We start from the raw sequence: 16,405 nt of genomic DNA on the forward strand, positions 1-16,405 counted from the left end.
TTTCTCAGGTGTTCAAATACTTATGTTCAGCAGTGCAAGACAAATAAATTCTTTAAAAATCATACAATGTGATTTCCTGAAATTTTTTTTTTAATTCTGTCTCTCAGAGTGGGAATGCACCTACAATGTGAATTTCAGACCCCTCCATGATTTCTAAGTGGGAGAACTTGCAAAATCGCAGGGTGTTCAAATACTTCTGTTCCTCACTGTACACAACCAAACAAACCAACTGACAGGAACATGGTCCAAGCTGTAAGAAACCCTCCAGGCTCTGGCTCATACAGTGTAATGGCCTCTGTGTCTGTCCGTACCTCTGTTGATCTCTTTCTCCCTCTTTATCTTGCTGGCTGTATTTATCCCTCTGTATTTATCTCTGTTTGTCCCATCACTTTACATCAAAACAACAAGTCACTTCTTTTGACTCATATTTTCCCTCAGTGTGTGTCTTTTTATTGTTTGTATAGTAGTAAGTTCCTCAAAGCATAAATTCAAACACACACAGGCATGCACACACATATAAACATAAGCTGGTCCCATATTGAGACTCCTTCCTCTGAAATCCAACATGAACAGAATGTGTTTTGCATACACATTGTGGAACAATGAAGACTGCAAATAACCCAAGCCCTGTCAGCACTCACAGACACAATTTGTTTTTCAAAGGTGGACAGAGGGAGAAGAAAGTCTGCCAAGATGAAGGACTGGTAGATGCAAGGACAGTATTATGTTCTTAAAACACAATTTATCTATGTTTGACTGATTTTTTATTTATTTTTTCTACTATAATTTGGTCAACAATCTCATTATCAAATACTTGCATTAATAGTAAGAATAGCAGTAGACAACAGCAGTACTTAGTAAAAGGCTGGCTGAGCTGCAGTCACTCTTCATTTGTCTCTCCACCTCCTTTTTGTTTTGAATTTCTTTTTGTTTCTGTCTGTGTTTCCCCTGCTGCAAATACCTTCAAGTCCAGGGAGTCAGGGAGGTAAGTGTGTGTGTGTGTGTGTTAGAGAGAGTCCCAGGTCCCCATTCTAATAACACAGACTCTCCCAGTGAGCTGTGGGGCAGCTGAGTATGCTCCCCTGGAATGCCACAGGGATATACAGATCAAATTCATATGCAACCCCATGTGCGTGCATGTGCGCACACAGAGAGCCAAGGGATACATGGATCAGAGAGTACACACTATAACTTGACACAACACTCACAACTGCAACACCCAGACAATGGCACACACACACACAGATAGATAGAGTGAGTGAGAGAGAGAGAGAGAGAGAGAGAGAGAGAGAGAGAGAGAGAAAAGCTATTGCCAGTTCAGCCACATCCACACCTTTCCATAATTCAGTTAGAGGGAGATAGTAAGGCTCTTATGTTCAGACAAAGACAACATTATTCACAGACTACTAAACACGGCTCATTTCACAAGCATGCTCTGCCCTGGTCCCAACTACAGGCTCTGCGCAGTCTGCGAAGCTATTCTCTGCTCTGCATTAACGACCTAAGTAGAGCTTTTATTCAACAGTTTTACTTTTAGGGAACAGATTTTAATATTTCTTCATTTTGCAGGTATAAACCAAATACTGTACAGTAAATGCTGTGGAGGTTGGTCGACACCTCTACATTGTGATACCAAATACTAGCTGCTTGCAAATTAACATGTTACTGAAATAGTAGCTCTGATGCTGGGAAGCAGTTTAGCTCCAATAAAGTGTGAAATGAAACTGCTTTAACTGCTTTTGTACATTATACTCTCAGTTATCTTTCTGCTGTACGACAGTCTTATCATCCATCTCTGATTCTATCCCCTTATCCAGCCATTCATCCACCCATCACTGTGTGCGTACACTACACGTTCTTTTAATTGTGTCTAACTGGGAACAGATCCTCACTCATCTTTGTGGATGTGTGTTTTGGCACAACTCTCAAATATTCAACACTGTTGGGATAGAAGGAAAGGGAAGGAGATCAGCACACAAACAAAAGAAAGGATCCTTCCCATCTATCTGCACATCCATCCATTTATTCATCTGACCAGCAATCCACCCATCTAGAAGTGTTTAAATATTTACTAGTGCTAAAGGAAGTGTTGTAGAACAACAGGCGCAAAGGCAGAAAAAAAGGAATAACTGGAGAGAAGTGCAAGAGTGACGGATGAAGTGAGAGATAGGAGGAAACACAGAGCAGAACCAGCAGTATAGCACCCTCTGGAGGCTCAAAAAGAATGCAAAGATCAAGACATCTGTTGGGGAATGTAACAAGGAAGAGTCAGAGCTGATGTGGCACTGGATGACTGTTTGAAACCGGGTATATTTCTACAAACATAGACTCCAAAGATTATAAAACACCACAGTGCATGCTGACAAAAACTGACATGTTAAAGACACTGATACAAAAAATGTATGTACAGTCATGCTAAATCAGAAAGAGGGGACGTAAAACAGAGAAAGTCATAAGTGAAGTCTAGGAATAAAGGCAGAGAGAGATCCACAAGGACCTAAATGATCAGGGCCACAGAATTTATTCTTTATAGACCTACACACAGACACGCACACACACACCAAAACATCTCTTATTTACCAGCTTATGTCTGCACTATTTATGGGGCACTGGGGAGAGGCACAGAGGAGAGGAAGAGAGGAGAGGGGCTAAAATATGCATAGGGGCTGGTTCTTCTGGGACAGACATGGGGAGTCAGAGAGATGGAGGAAGTCAGAGAGAGCAGAGAGAGAAACAGAAAGTAGGAAATTTGTGGCATGCATGCGTAAGAGAGAGAGAGAAATATGTGAAATCAAGTAATTGAGAGAGTGGCAGAGAGAAAGTGAAAGACTTTGTATGCAGAGGAAGAGCCAGAGATGGAGAGATAGACTGAAGGAGTGCAATCAGGACAGAGAAAGGCTGATGCACCGGCATGTCCATGCTGCAGTGACTACTGGGAGAAAGTGTGTGTGTGTGTGTGTGTGACAGAGTGAGAAAGAGAGGTGGACAGAATATGGCCCCTCTGAGGGGCTGAAAGAGGCCAAAACCTTTTCTAGCAGGCCAACCAGCCTTCTTCATCCATCCGTACCTCATTAAAACACACACACACAAATTACCCCATTCCACTTTCTCTGACAGATGCATGCACATGCACGTGCTCACACATGCAGTAACAGCTAGTGGTGGCATTAACCTCCATGGCTGTAGCGCTCCATCTCCCCCAGTCAGCCTTTCTGTTTAGCCCACTTAGAGAGCTCTCCCATGGGGCAATGGAGCGGTGGCAGGTCAAGCCTGGGCTGCAAGTTTTCATACACACACACAGACACACACACACTTGGGCCAGGACCAAAGAGTAACAAGATGGATATAGTCACAGTGCAGCAGCCAAAGAGGAAGAAGTACAAGGAGCTGCAGGAGAATGAAAACTGAACTGGAAGTTAGCTGGAATGAAAACAACAGAATTAAACTCATCTACCCTGACCAAACTCAGCTGAGAGGATATGGAAGAATAACTTGAGTCAGTTTCAGAGATGGAGCCTAGTTCTTTTGAATCCAAATCGAACCACACTGATTTATAAAACTGATCATTATTTCAGTTCAATTAACAGTTTATGAGGATGTTGTGACCGACCTCGTCAGAGGACAGGAGAGAAGTCATTTGGGATATGGAAGAGGGGTGGAGGTGTTTGTGTGTAGCATACAATGTGTGTGTGTGTGTAGAGCTTTATAGAGGTGAGTACAAATGTGTGAGGTGTGAGTGGTGCCTGTGTGTGGACATTAACCGACAGGGTCCAGCAGTTACCCTGCTGTTAAATGGACTGGCCAGCCATATGCCCACCACCTCTGGCCCTATATCACTGCCACTGTGTGTGTGGCACCTGGTATTACTTATGTTGTGGGGATGTTCATCTGTTTACACAGTCACATTGTGTGGACTTTGTTATGGTAGCGTCCCCCTCACCAGGAGGGTGAGGGAGAACTGTGGTTGGACTCAAGAGTGCAGACCCAGGTGCTAGTGAAAACAGGTGGTGTAACGATGAAAAATACAAAGTAACAAATAAACAACGTAATATAGTCCAAGTGCTTATACAGTCCAGGCAGGATAGAGAGGGATTGAGAAGACCAGGAGAGCAGGAGGATGAAGACGGACAAGTGAAAAAAGGTAGCAAAACAAAAACCAAAAATCAACAGCACAGAGACTGTCAGCGTTTATATCAGTACGTTTTGCGAAACGCATAAATAACGTGATAAAGCCAAAACGCACAGTTACTGTCAGCGTAGCATTCTTACACACGTATATTTACGCGATTTTAACATAACGTTTGTCACGCACTCTGGGTAATGCTCCGGCGATGGCGGAGCGTCTGCCAGAGGTATAAAAAAGGAGGAAGTCAATCAGCGGGATGCACCCCAGCTGTGTGCACCGACAAACGAATCCTAATTACAAATGCAACACAGCTGAGGTGCAAATCCCGCAGGTCAAGAGAACAGAGGAGAGAAAGGAGGAAGAAAGGCAGCGTCCGCTGAGCGGACCTGACAGACTTGTTGTCCTTATGGGGACAAAATGTAAGTCCCTAAAACGTGAATCATTATATTTTAGAATGATGACTTGGTTTACGGTTAGGTAAAGGTCGTGTGTGTGTGTGTGTGTGTGTGTATCTGTTTGTGTGTGATGGCTGGAGCAGCCCTTTTAGAAACAAAATAATCACTTATGATTATGGTTTTTACAGTATGTATCTTTTCTGACTTTGTTTGTACATACCTGCCTGTACTCCAAACACTCTGTAAATGATGTGCAAGTTGAATCTAGCACTTCTTATAAAGTGACCACCTTCCACATTCTCTTATCTTTCTCAGGTGAACCCTGTAGAGTTTTAGACTGTAAGGTCATGACCAGTAATGGACAAAGCAGAGAGCTGCAGGAGAGAAATAGACAGCTAATAAAAACTGAGTATGAAATGGATGGGAGGAAAGAGACTATGATACTATTTATTTTCAGTTGAACTGTTCACCTATTGTCAGTATCATTAGGCCGGAAATTCAAAATGGTTCAGATTCTTATAAAGGTGCTTTTCAAGTTTAAGCAACACAAGTCAGGAACATTCCAACATGCTAACCTGGATCCATTACATGATTCCGGCAGAATAGAAGACATCCTTTGAGCTACTCTTGTCAAAAAGAGTGAGCATACTGTATTGACAGATTGTGTCCTTCATGGTATACAGGTTCAACACTAACACATCTCACCAAACAGCATTTGTTCTGCCTCTAAAACATGATGGTAGGTGTGGTGCTTTTGGAATCACCTGAAAGACAGACTGCCATATAACTTATTTTGTTTTGGTTTTTAGTCAGTTATTAATACTTCCATCTATGTAGTGGAAATGTAAAATGTACAACCCAAAAGATTTATCATGGTTGGAGACTCTGCTAATGAGACTCCGTGGTCGGTTGGTCATCTGTCTGTTGCTTGTAGGGCTGCACCTGTCCTGGCTGACAGAGTCGATAAATTCTCTTCAAAACAGAGCTGTATATTGGAAGCACTGCTTTACATACTATATTTATATTTTCACATATCAAAATGAATCATAAACCCAGATGTAACATTCCTCATTAGCTGGTGAATTTTCACTATTTCGTAGTGGACTGAAATAAACTTTCCACAATAACTATGCTGTCTTTAACATACACCCCTGGTCACAGTAGTGTACAACAACATGAAGGAAGTTAAAGATCAAATCTGGGTTGATGTTTGATCTGCACATTTTGCAGGTCACTAATCTGGTGCCAAAGGGGTACAAGAGATGTGCAGAAGAAGAAATAAAAGAGGATAGGAAGGTTCACATCATCACAGACTTGGCCACAGCTGGCCCAAGACCTACTCTTGGGTGACTTATATCCTCTCTTCTCTTTCATACGCACACATGCATGCACACATATGTGTGTGGACCCTAATGACATGAAGTGTGCCAGAACCCTGCTCAGACCTCATGAGAAGAGATGTAGAAAGGACAGAGGAACAGAAAGAGAGTGAGAGATGTAGAAAGAAAGGACAGAGGAACAGAAAGAGAGTGAATGGACAAATATAGATAAATGGTAAATAAAGAGATTCAGTAAAGAAGCAGCTGGGAGGAAAGGAAGACGTTACCACAGAAGGTTATTGTAAACAATACCCACATAAACCAGTGAAATCATGGTCAAAAAAAGGTACAGTTAAGGTGACCTACCTGTAGTTCTGTCTGAAAGAAGAACTTCTGCGGACACTGGGAACAGTCGTAGATCTTGTCTTCCTGGCCGTGGACAGCAAAAATGTGTTGCTGAAGCTTGTTGGCCTGTACAAACACTAGAAGAGGGACAAGGACAACAAGTTACACAGTAGCAGGATCTGTTAACAGTGAGTATGAACAGGAGTAAAAATGCATGCACTACCAGGCACCTGAGTGTTGTTTTAAAGGTGCAGTGTGTAAGATTTATTGACATCTAGCGATGAGATTGCAGGTTGCAAACAGCCCTCACAGCAGTTTCACAGCAATTACCATAAATGTAGGACAAACTGTGGACTCAGAAAACAAGTGCAGATGACGTGACTAAGCAAAAGCTAACACTAGTTCCCTTGACCAGAGTGAGTTACCTAGTGATGGCCATGTTAAGCTAAAAAACCAACCAAACAAAAAAACTGGCATTTAGGTTAGAAAACAGGCAAAACTTCAGTATCATTTTGGAAACATTTGTCCTTCATCAAGGATTTCCATCTAGGAAAGGCCACACCAGTGTTTGTCCTCCTCCTGTGTCGTTGTCTATCCCATTTCTTCACGTCTTTGCTTCTTTGATCACGGGGATTCACGCTGTTTTCCTTTTGCTTGTGTTAAAGTGCATCTGTGATCGACCATTTCTTCAAATTATAGTACTCAAACTCATGACAATGCTTCGTCTTGTTTCTAACATTAATTCTTCTTTGTCTTTCAAGCATCTTCAAATCCAAGGTGCTACTTCAATGTGAAAATGCGATTTCACACTTTAGAGCCATTGTGTGGTTTGTCCATTCTGGGCTACTGTAAAAAAAACAAAAACATGGTGGCCTCCGTAACAGGGGGCCGGCTCCTATGTAGATATAAAAGGCTCATTCTAAGCTAAAGAAAATGCAATGGCTCTTATCTTCTGGTGATTACACATTAATGAAAACATATTTATGCATACTATAGCCCATTTCTGCTGATAAATTCCTCTAGATCTTACACACCGCACCTATAAGGTAGACTCAACAAATTGTGAACCTATCCATTAATTGTTTAAAGGTTTGGAGTATTGGCTAAAACCAGGTGCAGCATAGCATCAGTGGAGAATCAGGCTGAACAGTATTTCAGAGGCACTTGAACCTAGTTGGGTGTCTCTGAGGTACTGACCTCTTTACCACACTACAAAATAATGACTACACTATACAGACAATGAACCAATGGCAACTGTTTCAATACAAATAATCACAAATACACACAAAGGGAATGAAAGGCTGACTGAAAAGAAGGATATGTGTGGGACAGAAAGAAAAGACAGAAGAGAAAACAGGAAGAGCTATCCTCAGCAGGCCTTGTGATATTTATCAATAAATGATTTCTTCTTTTTTAACTTCCACACCAGTGTTGTCTCATACACTTCTTTCTTTCTTTCTCTCCCCTTTGTTTCAGTAACTTTTGGCTTTCACTGTGTGTATGTGTTGAATTATTTAGTCTCCCCATAGGAGTGTTGCCCATCTTACTAATTCATAAGCCACCAAGGAATAGAGTTCAAGTTTAAAGTGTTGCTGTATACCTGTTTGTGTGCGTGTATGTGTGTGTGTGTGTTTTTGGCGGGGTAGTTGGGAGCACAACACAAACTCAACAACTGAGGGAGGAAAAGAGAGTGATGGAGTGACAGAGAGAGAGACAGCATGTGGGGACAGAGTCAAGAGACGAGAGGGAGGGAGAGAGTGAAGGTGCAGACTGGCAAATGCTGTTGGTGCAGAATGAAACTCTGAACACAATAGGCCTAATTTGGTCCTCCAGCATTTTGTCTTGGCCCTCCAGTGGATTTCAGAGATATAAGGGACTTCACATTTGGCCTGCTTTCTGGTATTATTGCATGAACTTCTGCACACACAGTCTCCTCAGTATTTTTTTCAGCAGTAGCACCCTGCTGGAATATTATTCCCACAGTTTGAAATGTTAAAACAATGAATATTCCTAATGTGATCGTGCTGTTTACCCCAAACCCAAAACTTTACAGCCATTACAGCACATTTACTCTAGGTATCATAATGTAGGTAACCCAGAGAGAGTCATTTCTGAGCCACACCAGGTACAGGAGCTGATGCCAGGGAAGATTTAATTGCAAACCTTGCTTCCAGCAGCAATATTATCCTCATTTTGCATTTTCACCAAAATAAACACACAATTTGTGGTCGAATATGACCAGTTCAGTGCAAAAGGAAAGTGTGAAGAATATTTATAGTATTCTAAATCATATTGGAGCTTTTGAGTTCTACAAAAAGAGTAGTGTTACAGAATATTCTTCTATCTGTATGGTTTTCTTTAAACTGAGTGCAAAGGAATAAGGACACAAGTGATAAGGAGTTATCTGTGCTATTGTCCTTGAAGGTGAGTGTGTGTGTGTGTCTGTCTCTCACCTGTGAAGCAGACAGGACACTTGAAGGTACCTCCCATACCTTCGAAGCTGTGCTCTATCAGGTGGCAAAGCAGCTTGGCAGGTGAATCAAACATCTGGTTACACAGCTTGCACTCGTGATTGATGCCCTCCTCTGCAAATAGGAGACAGACACATGTGCAGGCTGAGTTAAGCAACAGAAAACAGCAACATATGACATTATTTTAGAATTTAACACAGCAGTCACGACAGATGTCTTATGCACACACACTCATGCCAAAAATGACACTGTCAGGCAGTATCAAACATATGATAAACAGGTAAAAAGAAATGCACTTGTAAACAATACGGCAATGACAGAAATATCAATTCAAGTGTTCACTCACACACCATAGAGCAGAAGGTCCAGACTTTTTTCTGTTCCATCTCTCATTAGAAACATGAGCAGACATTTTATTTTGTCATAGCAGCAGCAAAAGCCCAGGTGGAACTAACAACCTTAACAATGAGTCTGCTGCATCAGTAGTTACACCTGTGTTTCACAAATGTCTGCTATCATAAAGTTCTATTCAACTTCAGTTTCACTCCGTATTTTCCCCCGAGTCACAGCAAATGTCATATTTCATACAAATGATATTTTATTACTTATAAATAAACATATATGTGCAATAATTCTACTTGTTTGTCACTTATTTCACAAAAGTAGGAGTGTATCATATAAATAAATTACTATGACCAAAATGGTAAAGTAAAGTAAACCCATCACACTCCACTGACATTTTCTTTTTATTTGAAATTTAAGGTACAGCTCAAGATCAGTTAAGTTGTTAAGACAGACAATATGATGTAGGCTGTCGGTCAGTCCTCTCCCCTGCTGCATGCTCTTTTCATTTTTCCTTCCCCCTTATATACTCCCCCAACACTCGCACACACCAACTCCCGTGCAATGACTGCCCCAACTAGTAATTGCCTGTGCTTCCCATCTGGGCTGTGGATGAGCTACCCTTCCTATAGCCATCTTTCCCTCTCTCCCTCTGTCCTCGTTATCTTCCATCCCTCTTGCAGTCACTCATCCATCCATCCCCCACTTTGCTCATTCCTCCCTCCATGACCCCTTATGTCCGTCTTGGTCCATCAGTTGCTGATTAATTTGTGTGGGCTTCAATTCAAACCTTTCACCCCTTGTTACTTCTTTCCTCCTCTTTTTTCAGTCGGCGAATGTCTCGTTTACTACTGTTTTTTGTCAGCCTGGGGTGTCAGATTGTTTATACTTGTACTTTATGTGACTTTGTCACAATTCATACAGAACATGGACACAACCCCCAATATCCAATCCTCTTATTCACCAGTGACATTGACATGATGTCCAGGTGCTAGGGGGCCTTCACTGATCGATTTGTACATGCTGCTGAGATGGTGTATAAATTATTTCTGTTTTTAAAATGTCACACTATATCATTACATAACAAGTTTACAGTATTGTACATGCTGTACTCTGATGTAAATAAGTAATAAAGGCAATCAATGACAAACATCAGAATTCAGGTATCAGGTTTATGTCACGTAAATATTCATCCCAGTCACACAAGATACTATACAGAACCACTCTCCTTCCATACTCGTTTTTCTCAATTGGGGGTAATAACAGTGCTTGTGTGTTTCTGTGTCTATTTTAGGAAGGTGTCAGTGACATCACAACACCCATGGTGAAAGGCCAGATGAAATGTGGGCGACATAAACACACACAAACAAACACACACACATACACTCACCCCTTGATAGTCAGGTCTCCTGACTGTTGTCCTTATCACCATTGTACCATATAGGATCAACACCCCAGTCACCCACACACACACACACACACAGCGTGGAGCCACACACACATGCACGCCATAGGTCTGTGCTTCCTGGAGACATCAGATGGTGTCTTCTGTGGGCCAATCTGTGACCCCTTGTGGAGTTGTGCACACAGATACACACAGAAACATGCATACACATACCGACACAGAGATACACACAGACAATTCATAGAGGATGCGATCTGTCTTTTTCCCTTTTTTGTCATTTATTTCATACACATATGTACATACTTACAGCACATAAGGGTGTACGTACACACACAGACTCAAGCAGTCTTCAGAGCTGCAGGGGATCGTAGGGTTAATAATGTCTTCAATCACAGATCCATGACACTCACACTGACTAATACACACAAAGATTACTATCTCCTCTTGCCTCAAAGGCTGACACAAGGGTGCTCTAATCCCGTCTCAATTGCTGTGGGGGCGTGTGTGTGTGGTGGGTGCCACATGGACTTATATGGATGAGATGGTATGCTCCATGATCCCAGTCCCCAAACATCCCTTGTCCACACACACAAACACACACACACCTCAAAGGCTGATAGGTTGTGTGGGGTGCCAGTGTGTCCGAGACACACAGACAGGTAGAGGTTCATTATCATTTACTAGGAGATTGAAACAGCAGGTGAGAGTCACATGGAGTGAGACACACAGGGAAAAAGGGAGAGAGAGGAGGGGGGTGTAATGCACTACTAGTTTAACCAACTGGCATGTTTCATATTTTGTCTTAGTAAAAGACACATTTATGTAACAATGCATCTCTGCAAAAGAGAAAATGATTGTTTCAGCTGAAAAAACAGAAGACAGAACTGAGGCAGAGATACAAAAGTCACAGACAGAGGCGGAGGGTAATAAATAAGAAATGCCTACGCTTCAGTGATTTCAGGGTGTGTATGTTATAAGCTGTCTTCAGAAGTTAGCTTACACTCTCCCATTCCACCAGGATCATGAGACTATGTTAACATTTACACAGTGATGTGCCTATTACCTATAGTCCAAGGTTTTAGACAGTGACATCCTCCTTAGTTTGATACAGTACATACTGTATGTGACAAAGTTACTGCAGATATTTAAGTTCAAGTTATGAAAACAAAAATGACCAACTGCACCAATGCCAATTAACTGCATTTATTTATCTAAATGTGGTTAAGGTGCAGCACTCCCGCCGCTGCGCCCCGGGTTCGAATCAGGGATGCGTCAGGAAGGGCATCCGGAGTAAAACACGTGCCAAATGTCAACATGTGACATTCACTGTGGCGACCCCTAAAACGGGAAAAGCCGAAAGTGACTTTCTTTATTTATCGAAATGTGATTAAAGCACACAGACCTGGAAGACTCCACACTACTCTAACTCAGGCTATGCTGTTTTCTACTGTGTGAGCCTAGAATATGGACAAATTAGTATCATAAAAATCTCAGTAAAGCAAAATGTGAGAAGCTCAAATAATCAGCTTCATTTTCTGTTCAGCACTTCAGTGAAAACCAAAATTTGTTTCTTTTGTTTATGAGGGAAAATTTGCGAGCATGTGTCTGAAGCACCACACACAGATGACATCAATGAAGTCATCAGCTTCACAAAAGCAACTTTAAAAGCTAATTAATGGTCAATCAATTATATCCTGAGTAAAATAAAGTGGCTACAGATGAGAAACGACAACACTAAAGAGAGCGAGAAAGACAGAGAGCCAGAGAACTGAAGAGAAAACTGTGAGGTGCAGAGAGATAATTGGGCTGTCCAGAACAAGAGCATGGAGAGAGGCCTGTGTGTGTGTGTGTGTGTGTGTGTGTGTGTGTGTGGTGTGTGTCCCATGAAAGAGTTCTCTTTTCTGACAAATACGCTGTTTTGATCAGTGTGTGTGGGGACCGCAGTCTCTGTATGCTCTCCCCCTCCGAGACTCGGTCCATGTGTGAGCCTGTGTGTATGCGACCCGTAGTGAGATGACAGAGTCGTAAAGCATCCTGCTGGTACGCTTTGTCTCACAGAGTGCATTTGATCTACCAGCATACACACACTGACACACAACCCTAGGAGGTGGATGCTGGGACAGAGAACACAGGGGAGAGAGGGATGAGAGGAGAGAGGGAGAATGAGACAGGCAGGGTGAAGGTTAGGACTCTGAGTTTGTTACCACATGACAGAAAATGAACTTTTTCCGCTTAAAAATTTGCATTACAGCACGTTTAGTGATTACTTCATGCCTTTATTGAAGATTGTGTTAAATTGTGAACGTCATTTAGAGGGGTCCTAGTTATTAATTTGGCAGAGGAGCATTGGTACTTTAGAAAACCGTGCATAAAGTGATGTACTCTGTTTCTTTTTCCCAGTGGAAGTTGTTAAAAAATTAACATGAGGTTGCTACAAATACAAAAGCAGTAATATAATACAAATCTTTCCATATGATGGAATGAGAATTACACAAGGAACATTGTAAGTTCACCAAATTACTCAAAGACATGTTCCAGCTGTGCTGACTATTCCCATAATGTGCAGCTGGTTGTTCATAATTGGTTGCTAAGCTAACTCCTGTGGAAACCAGGGAACTAGTTAAGACATTTTTCTTGATGTCTTCACAGGGAATATAATACCTGACCATAGCATTTCTGCACAGACTTTGTTATAAAAGAATAGCAGTCAACTTCAAAGTGTTCAACATTGTCCAGGTCCAGCCTAAAACTGTCAACGTGAACATGTCATGCAGTGTTATTATTATCACAGTGGGTGGCAGAAAAACAAGTAGCACCTTTCAAACAACATATAAGAGATAGAGGCAGGGAGAGAGTGCATTTAAAAATGACTGAGAGGGAGAGGGAGCTTGACCAGACTCCAAAGCTATGTGCCCTGTTAAGTGAGAAACTGCTGGAGTGATGCACATACACACACACACACACACACACACACACACAGGTAATTGGTGGCTAGCTGTTGTAGAATTACTGATGAGGTTTCACCTCAGAGAGATAAAAAGGAAGTATTACAGGGAGGAGGAAACAGGAACAATGTGAGGACAGAATGCCAAGTACTGTAATGTGTGTGGATGGACAGAAGACGGGAAAGGGGGATGGTGGTCACACAGACAGGAAAGACCATACTGCACTGCACTCAGACTCATCATTACAATTCCATTATTAATGTTGTTATACACACACACACACACAGCCTTATTGCTCATGCTCTCCCTCAGTCTCATTCTCTCTCATTATCCTCCTTTCTCTCTCTCTGCTAATTGACCAGAGGAGAGGGACCAGGTGGCCTCATCCCTAACACACCAACACACACGCACACACACACACACACACACACACACTTACAAAAAACACATTCACGCTGGCCTCAGCACAGACCCCTGTAACATGCAGCAGAACATAAATGAGCTCCTTGGTTTGTGTTGGGGACAGATCCCTGAGGTGCTTGCCTTCCCTTATTACACAGTACACACACGTATACAAACACAAACACACACATCTCTTAACCCTTTCTTATTCTTGGCTGGGAAACTCATTTGTGTGCCAGGCCCTCCAAAGCCCCAGCCTCCCACCCTCACTTCCTTTCTCTGTCTCTGTATGGGCTGCTGGGGTCCCTCGGGTATATACCCCCTATTACTGCTCTTCCCTCCTCAGTCAAACCCCTCCATTCCCAAACTATATGAGGCTGCATGTATGTGTGTGAAAGAGCAGTAAAATGTGTGTGTGTGTGTGTGTGTGTGTGTGTGTTTGGTCCCTTGCGGCCACAAGGCCATAAACCAAGCCAGGCAACTGATGTCGAGGACAGCAAGGGAGAGGCAGTCAGAGAAAGAGAGAGAGGAGGAAAGAGGACTCAGGAGAGAATGACAGAGTAAGGGATGCTGGGATGGATGGTGAGAGAGCAACAGAGGCGTTATGAGAAAGAAAAAGTGTGGTGAAGAAGAGGGCAGTGGATGTAGGGAGGAGAAGAATGCACTTCTCTGCGGGGGCTCACTCAAGGTGTGTTTCCATGGCAACTGGGGGGGGGGCTCTTGACCCATTGGTAGTGTGGGGGCTGGAGAATATGTATACACACACTCATGCACACACACAACCTGCTGCAGTGCTGGAGGGGTCCCAAGAGTGCCCCCACCTTTACTCACCCGCTCCCTCTCTCTCACAGACACACACAAACCCAGAAAGAATGCTGCAGTGCTGAGGTCCCATGAGTATCCAACACCCACACACATATTCTGCCTCCCTCCTCTCATCTTCCATCTTCCCTCTCTGTCTCCATCACTCTCTCTGTGAGCTAATTGTTAATATGTTCATCATTTGTTTATGCCTGATCTTACTGTGTGGATTTTTATGTCTAGCTGAATGAAGATGCAGTGATACTCCTGTTGCACAGAAGACTCTGATGCTATGCTCTGTAGAAACAACTTGCTTTTTAATACATTTATTTAAGGTTAATCTATGGTCACTGCCATTTACTCAGATTCCAGTCTATCAATTTAACTAATATACACTTCACTGCTAAACATATAATTACAAAATGTAAACTAAGTTTCACTTCAGTTCCCTGACTTCTTGCTTGCCCTGTCTTTGTAGCACACTACTTTGATAGTCAGCTACATAAAGGTAGTTTCAAAACTGTTAACAAATTCTCATCTCTGCACATTCACCAGCTGAGCTGTGTCTGACACACTCACCCCCATAGTGGGAGGAATGTTGTGGTAGGTCAGACACTGTATTGACCCACCCATATCAACTAGATGCAGGTTATTACTAATATCACTACAGACATTTAAGAGAGCATGACAAAGTCTGTGGTCGACCCCATGATATGGAATACAGTACATGTGGTATGTCAATGTGGCTTAGCAAGTTTCTGCTAGGGAACTGCAAGATGGACAGTTTCTACTAACATACAAGATCTGGCAAAGCAGACTTTATTGCTGAAAACAGAAAGGAGGCGCTGTACTGGAACTGTAAGCACAGCTTCAGCTGTTTGACAGACCACTAGGATGAAAAGAACAGTGGAATATTTACTTAAACCTTCTTTTTCAATGGAGCTACTGTAAAAAAAAAATACAAAAAAAAAGGAAATGGGGCAAACCGAGAAAGATGACAGTGAAGTACAGATCATGCTCCTCCCTCCACCTACACTGCTGGCTAGATTCCTCATTTGCGTATCTGACATTAGCCTGTAATAAATATTTCCTGTGGAAACCCGGTCTCTCTCATACACATCAAACACACACACACATGCACGCTATTGGCAGACGAGGACAGCATATGGTGATAACCAGTTTGTGTGTATAATGAAAGGAAGCACAAATTGAGCATATTTGTGTAGTGCATCAGCGCGTGTGTGTTTTGGAAGGAGATTGTGTGTGTATAATGTGTGTGTGTGTGAGTAGCATCTTGTATTTTCCCTATCCTCTCAGATTACATAACAGTAGGAAGCTGGAGTGTGCTGTCCTGTCAAAACCAAAAGCCTTCTCATACATGCACATGCACTCGCACATGCACACACACATACACTATATTGCCAAAAGTATTCACTCGTCTGCCTTCACATGTAAATGAACTTGAGTAACAACCGATTCTTAATCCATAGGGTTTAATATGATGTTGGCCCACCCTTTGCAGCTATAACAGCTTCAACTCTTCTGGGAAGGCTGTCCACAAGGTTTAGGAGTGTGTTAATGGGGATTGTTGACCATTCTTCCAGAAGCACATTTATGAGGTCAGACACTGATGTTGGACGAGAAGGCCTGGATCGCAGTCGCCGCTCTAATTCATCCCAAAGGTGTTCTATCAGGTTGAGGTCAGGACTCTGTGTAGGCCAGTCAAGTTCTTCCACACCAAACTCACTCATCCATGTCTTTATGGACCTTGCTTTGTGCACTGGTGCACAGTCATGTTGGAACAGGAAGGGGCCATCCCCAAACTGTTCCCACAAAGTTGGGAGCATGAAATTG

At 42.5% G+C, this 16,405-nt stretch overlaps 1 protein-coding gene across 6 annotated transcripts in view; it reads right to left on the reverse strand.

Moving 5' to 3' along the window:
• The window catches only part of znf423 (zinc finger protein 423), a 185,141-nt gene that overhangs the window by 9,467 nt on the left and 159,269 nt on the right, over window positions 1–16,405 (reverse strand). For all 6 annotated transcript variants that reach the window (XM_020604340.1, XM_020604342.1, XM_020604343.1 and 3 more), the window contains 2 exons: window positions 8,639–8,770; window positions 6,207–6,322 (listed from right to left, as the gene is read on the reverse strand). In XM_020604340.1, the coding sequence (XP_020459996.1) occupies window positions 6,207–6,322; window positions 8,639–8,770 (248 nt within the window). The remainder of the gene's footprint in view (window positions 1–6,206; window positions 6,323–8,638; window positions 8,771–16,405) is intronic.

Source organism: Monopterus albus, unplaced genomic scaffold (assembly GCF_001952655.1).
Source record: "Monopterus albus unplaced genomic scaffold, M_albus_1.0 scaffold65.1, whole genome shotgun sequence".
In the NCBI taxonomy this organism is placed as follows: Eukaryota; Metazoa; Chordata; class Actinopteri; order Synbranchiformes; family Synbranchidae; genus Monopterus; species Monopterus albus.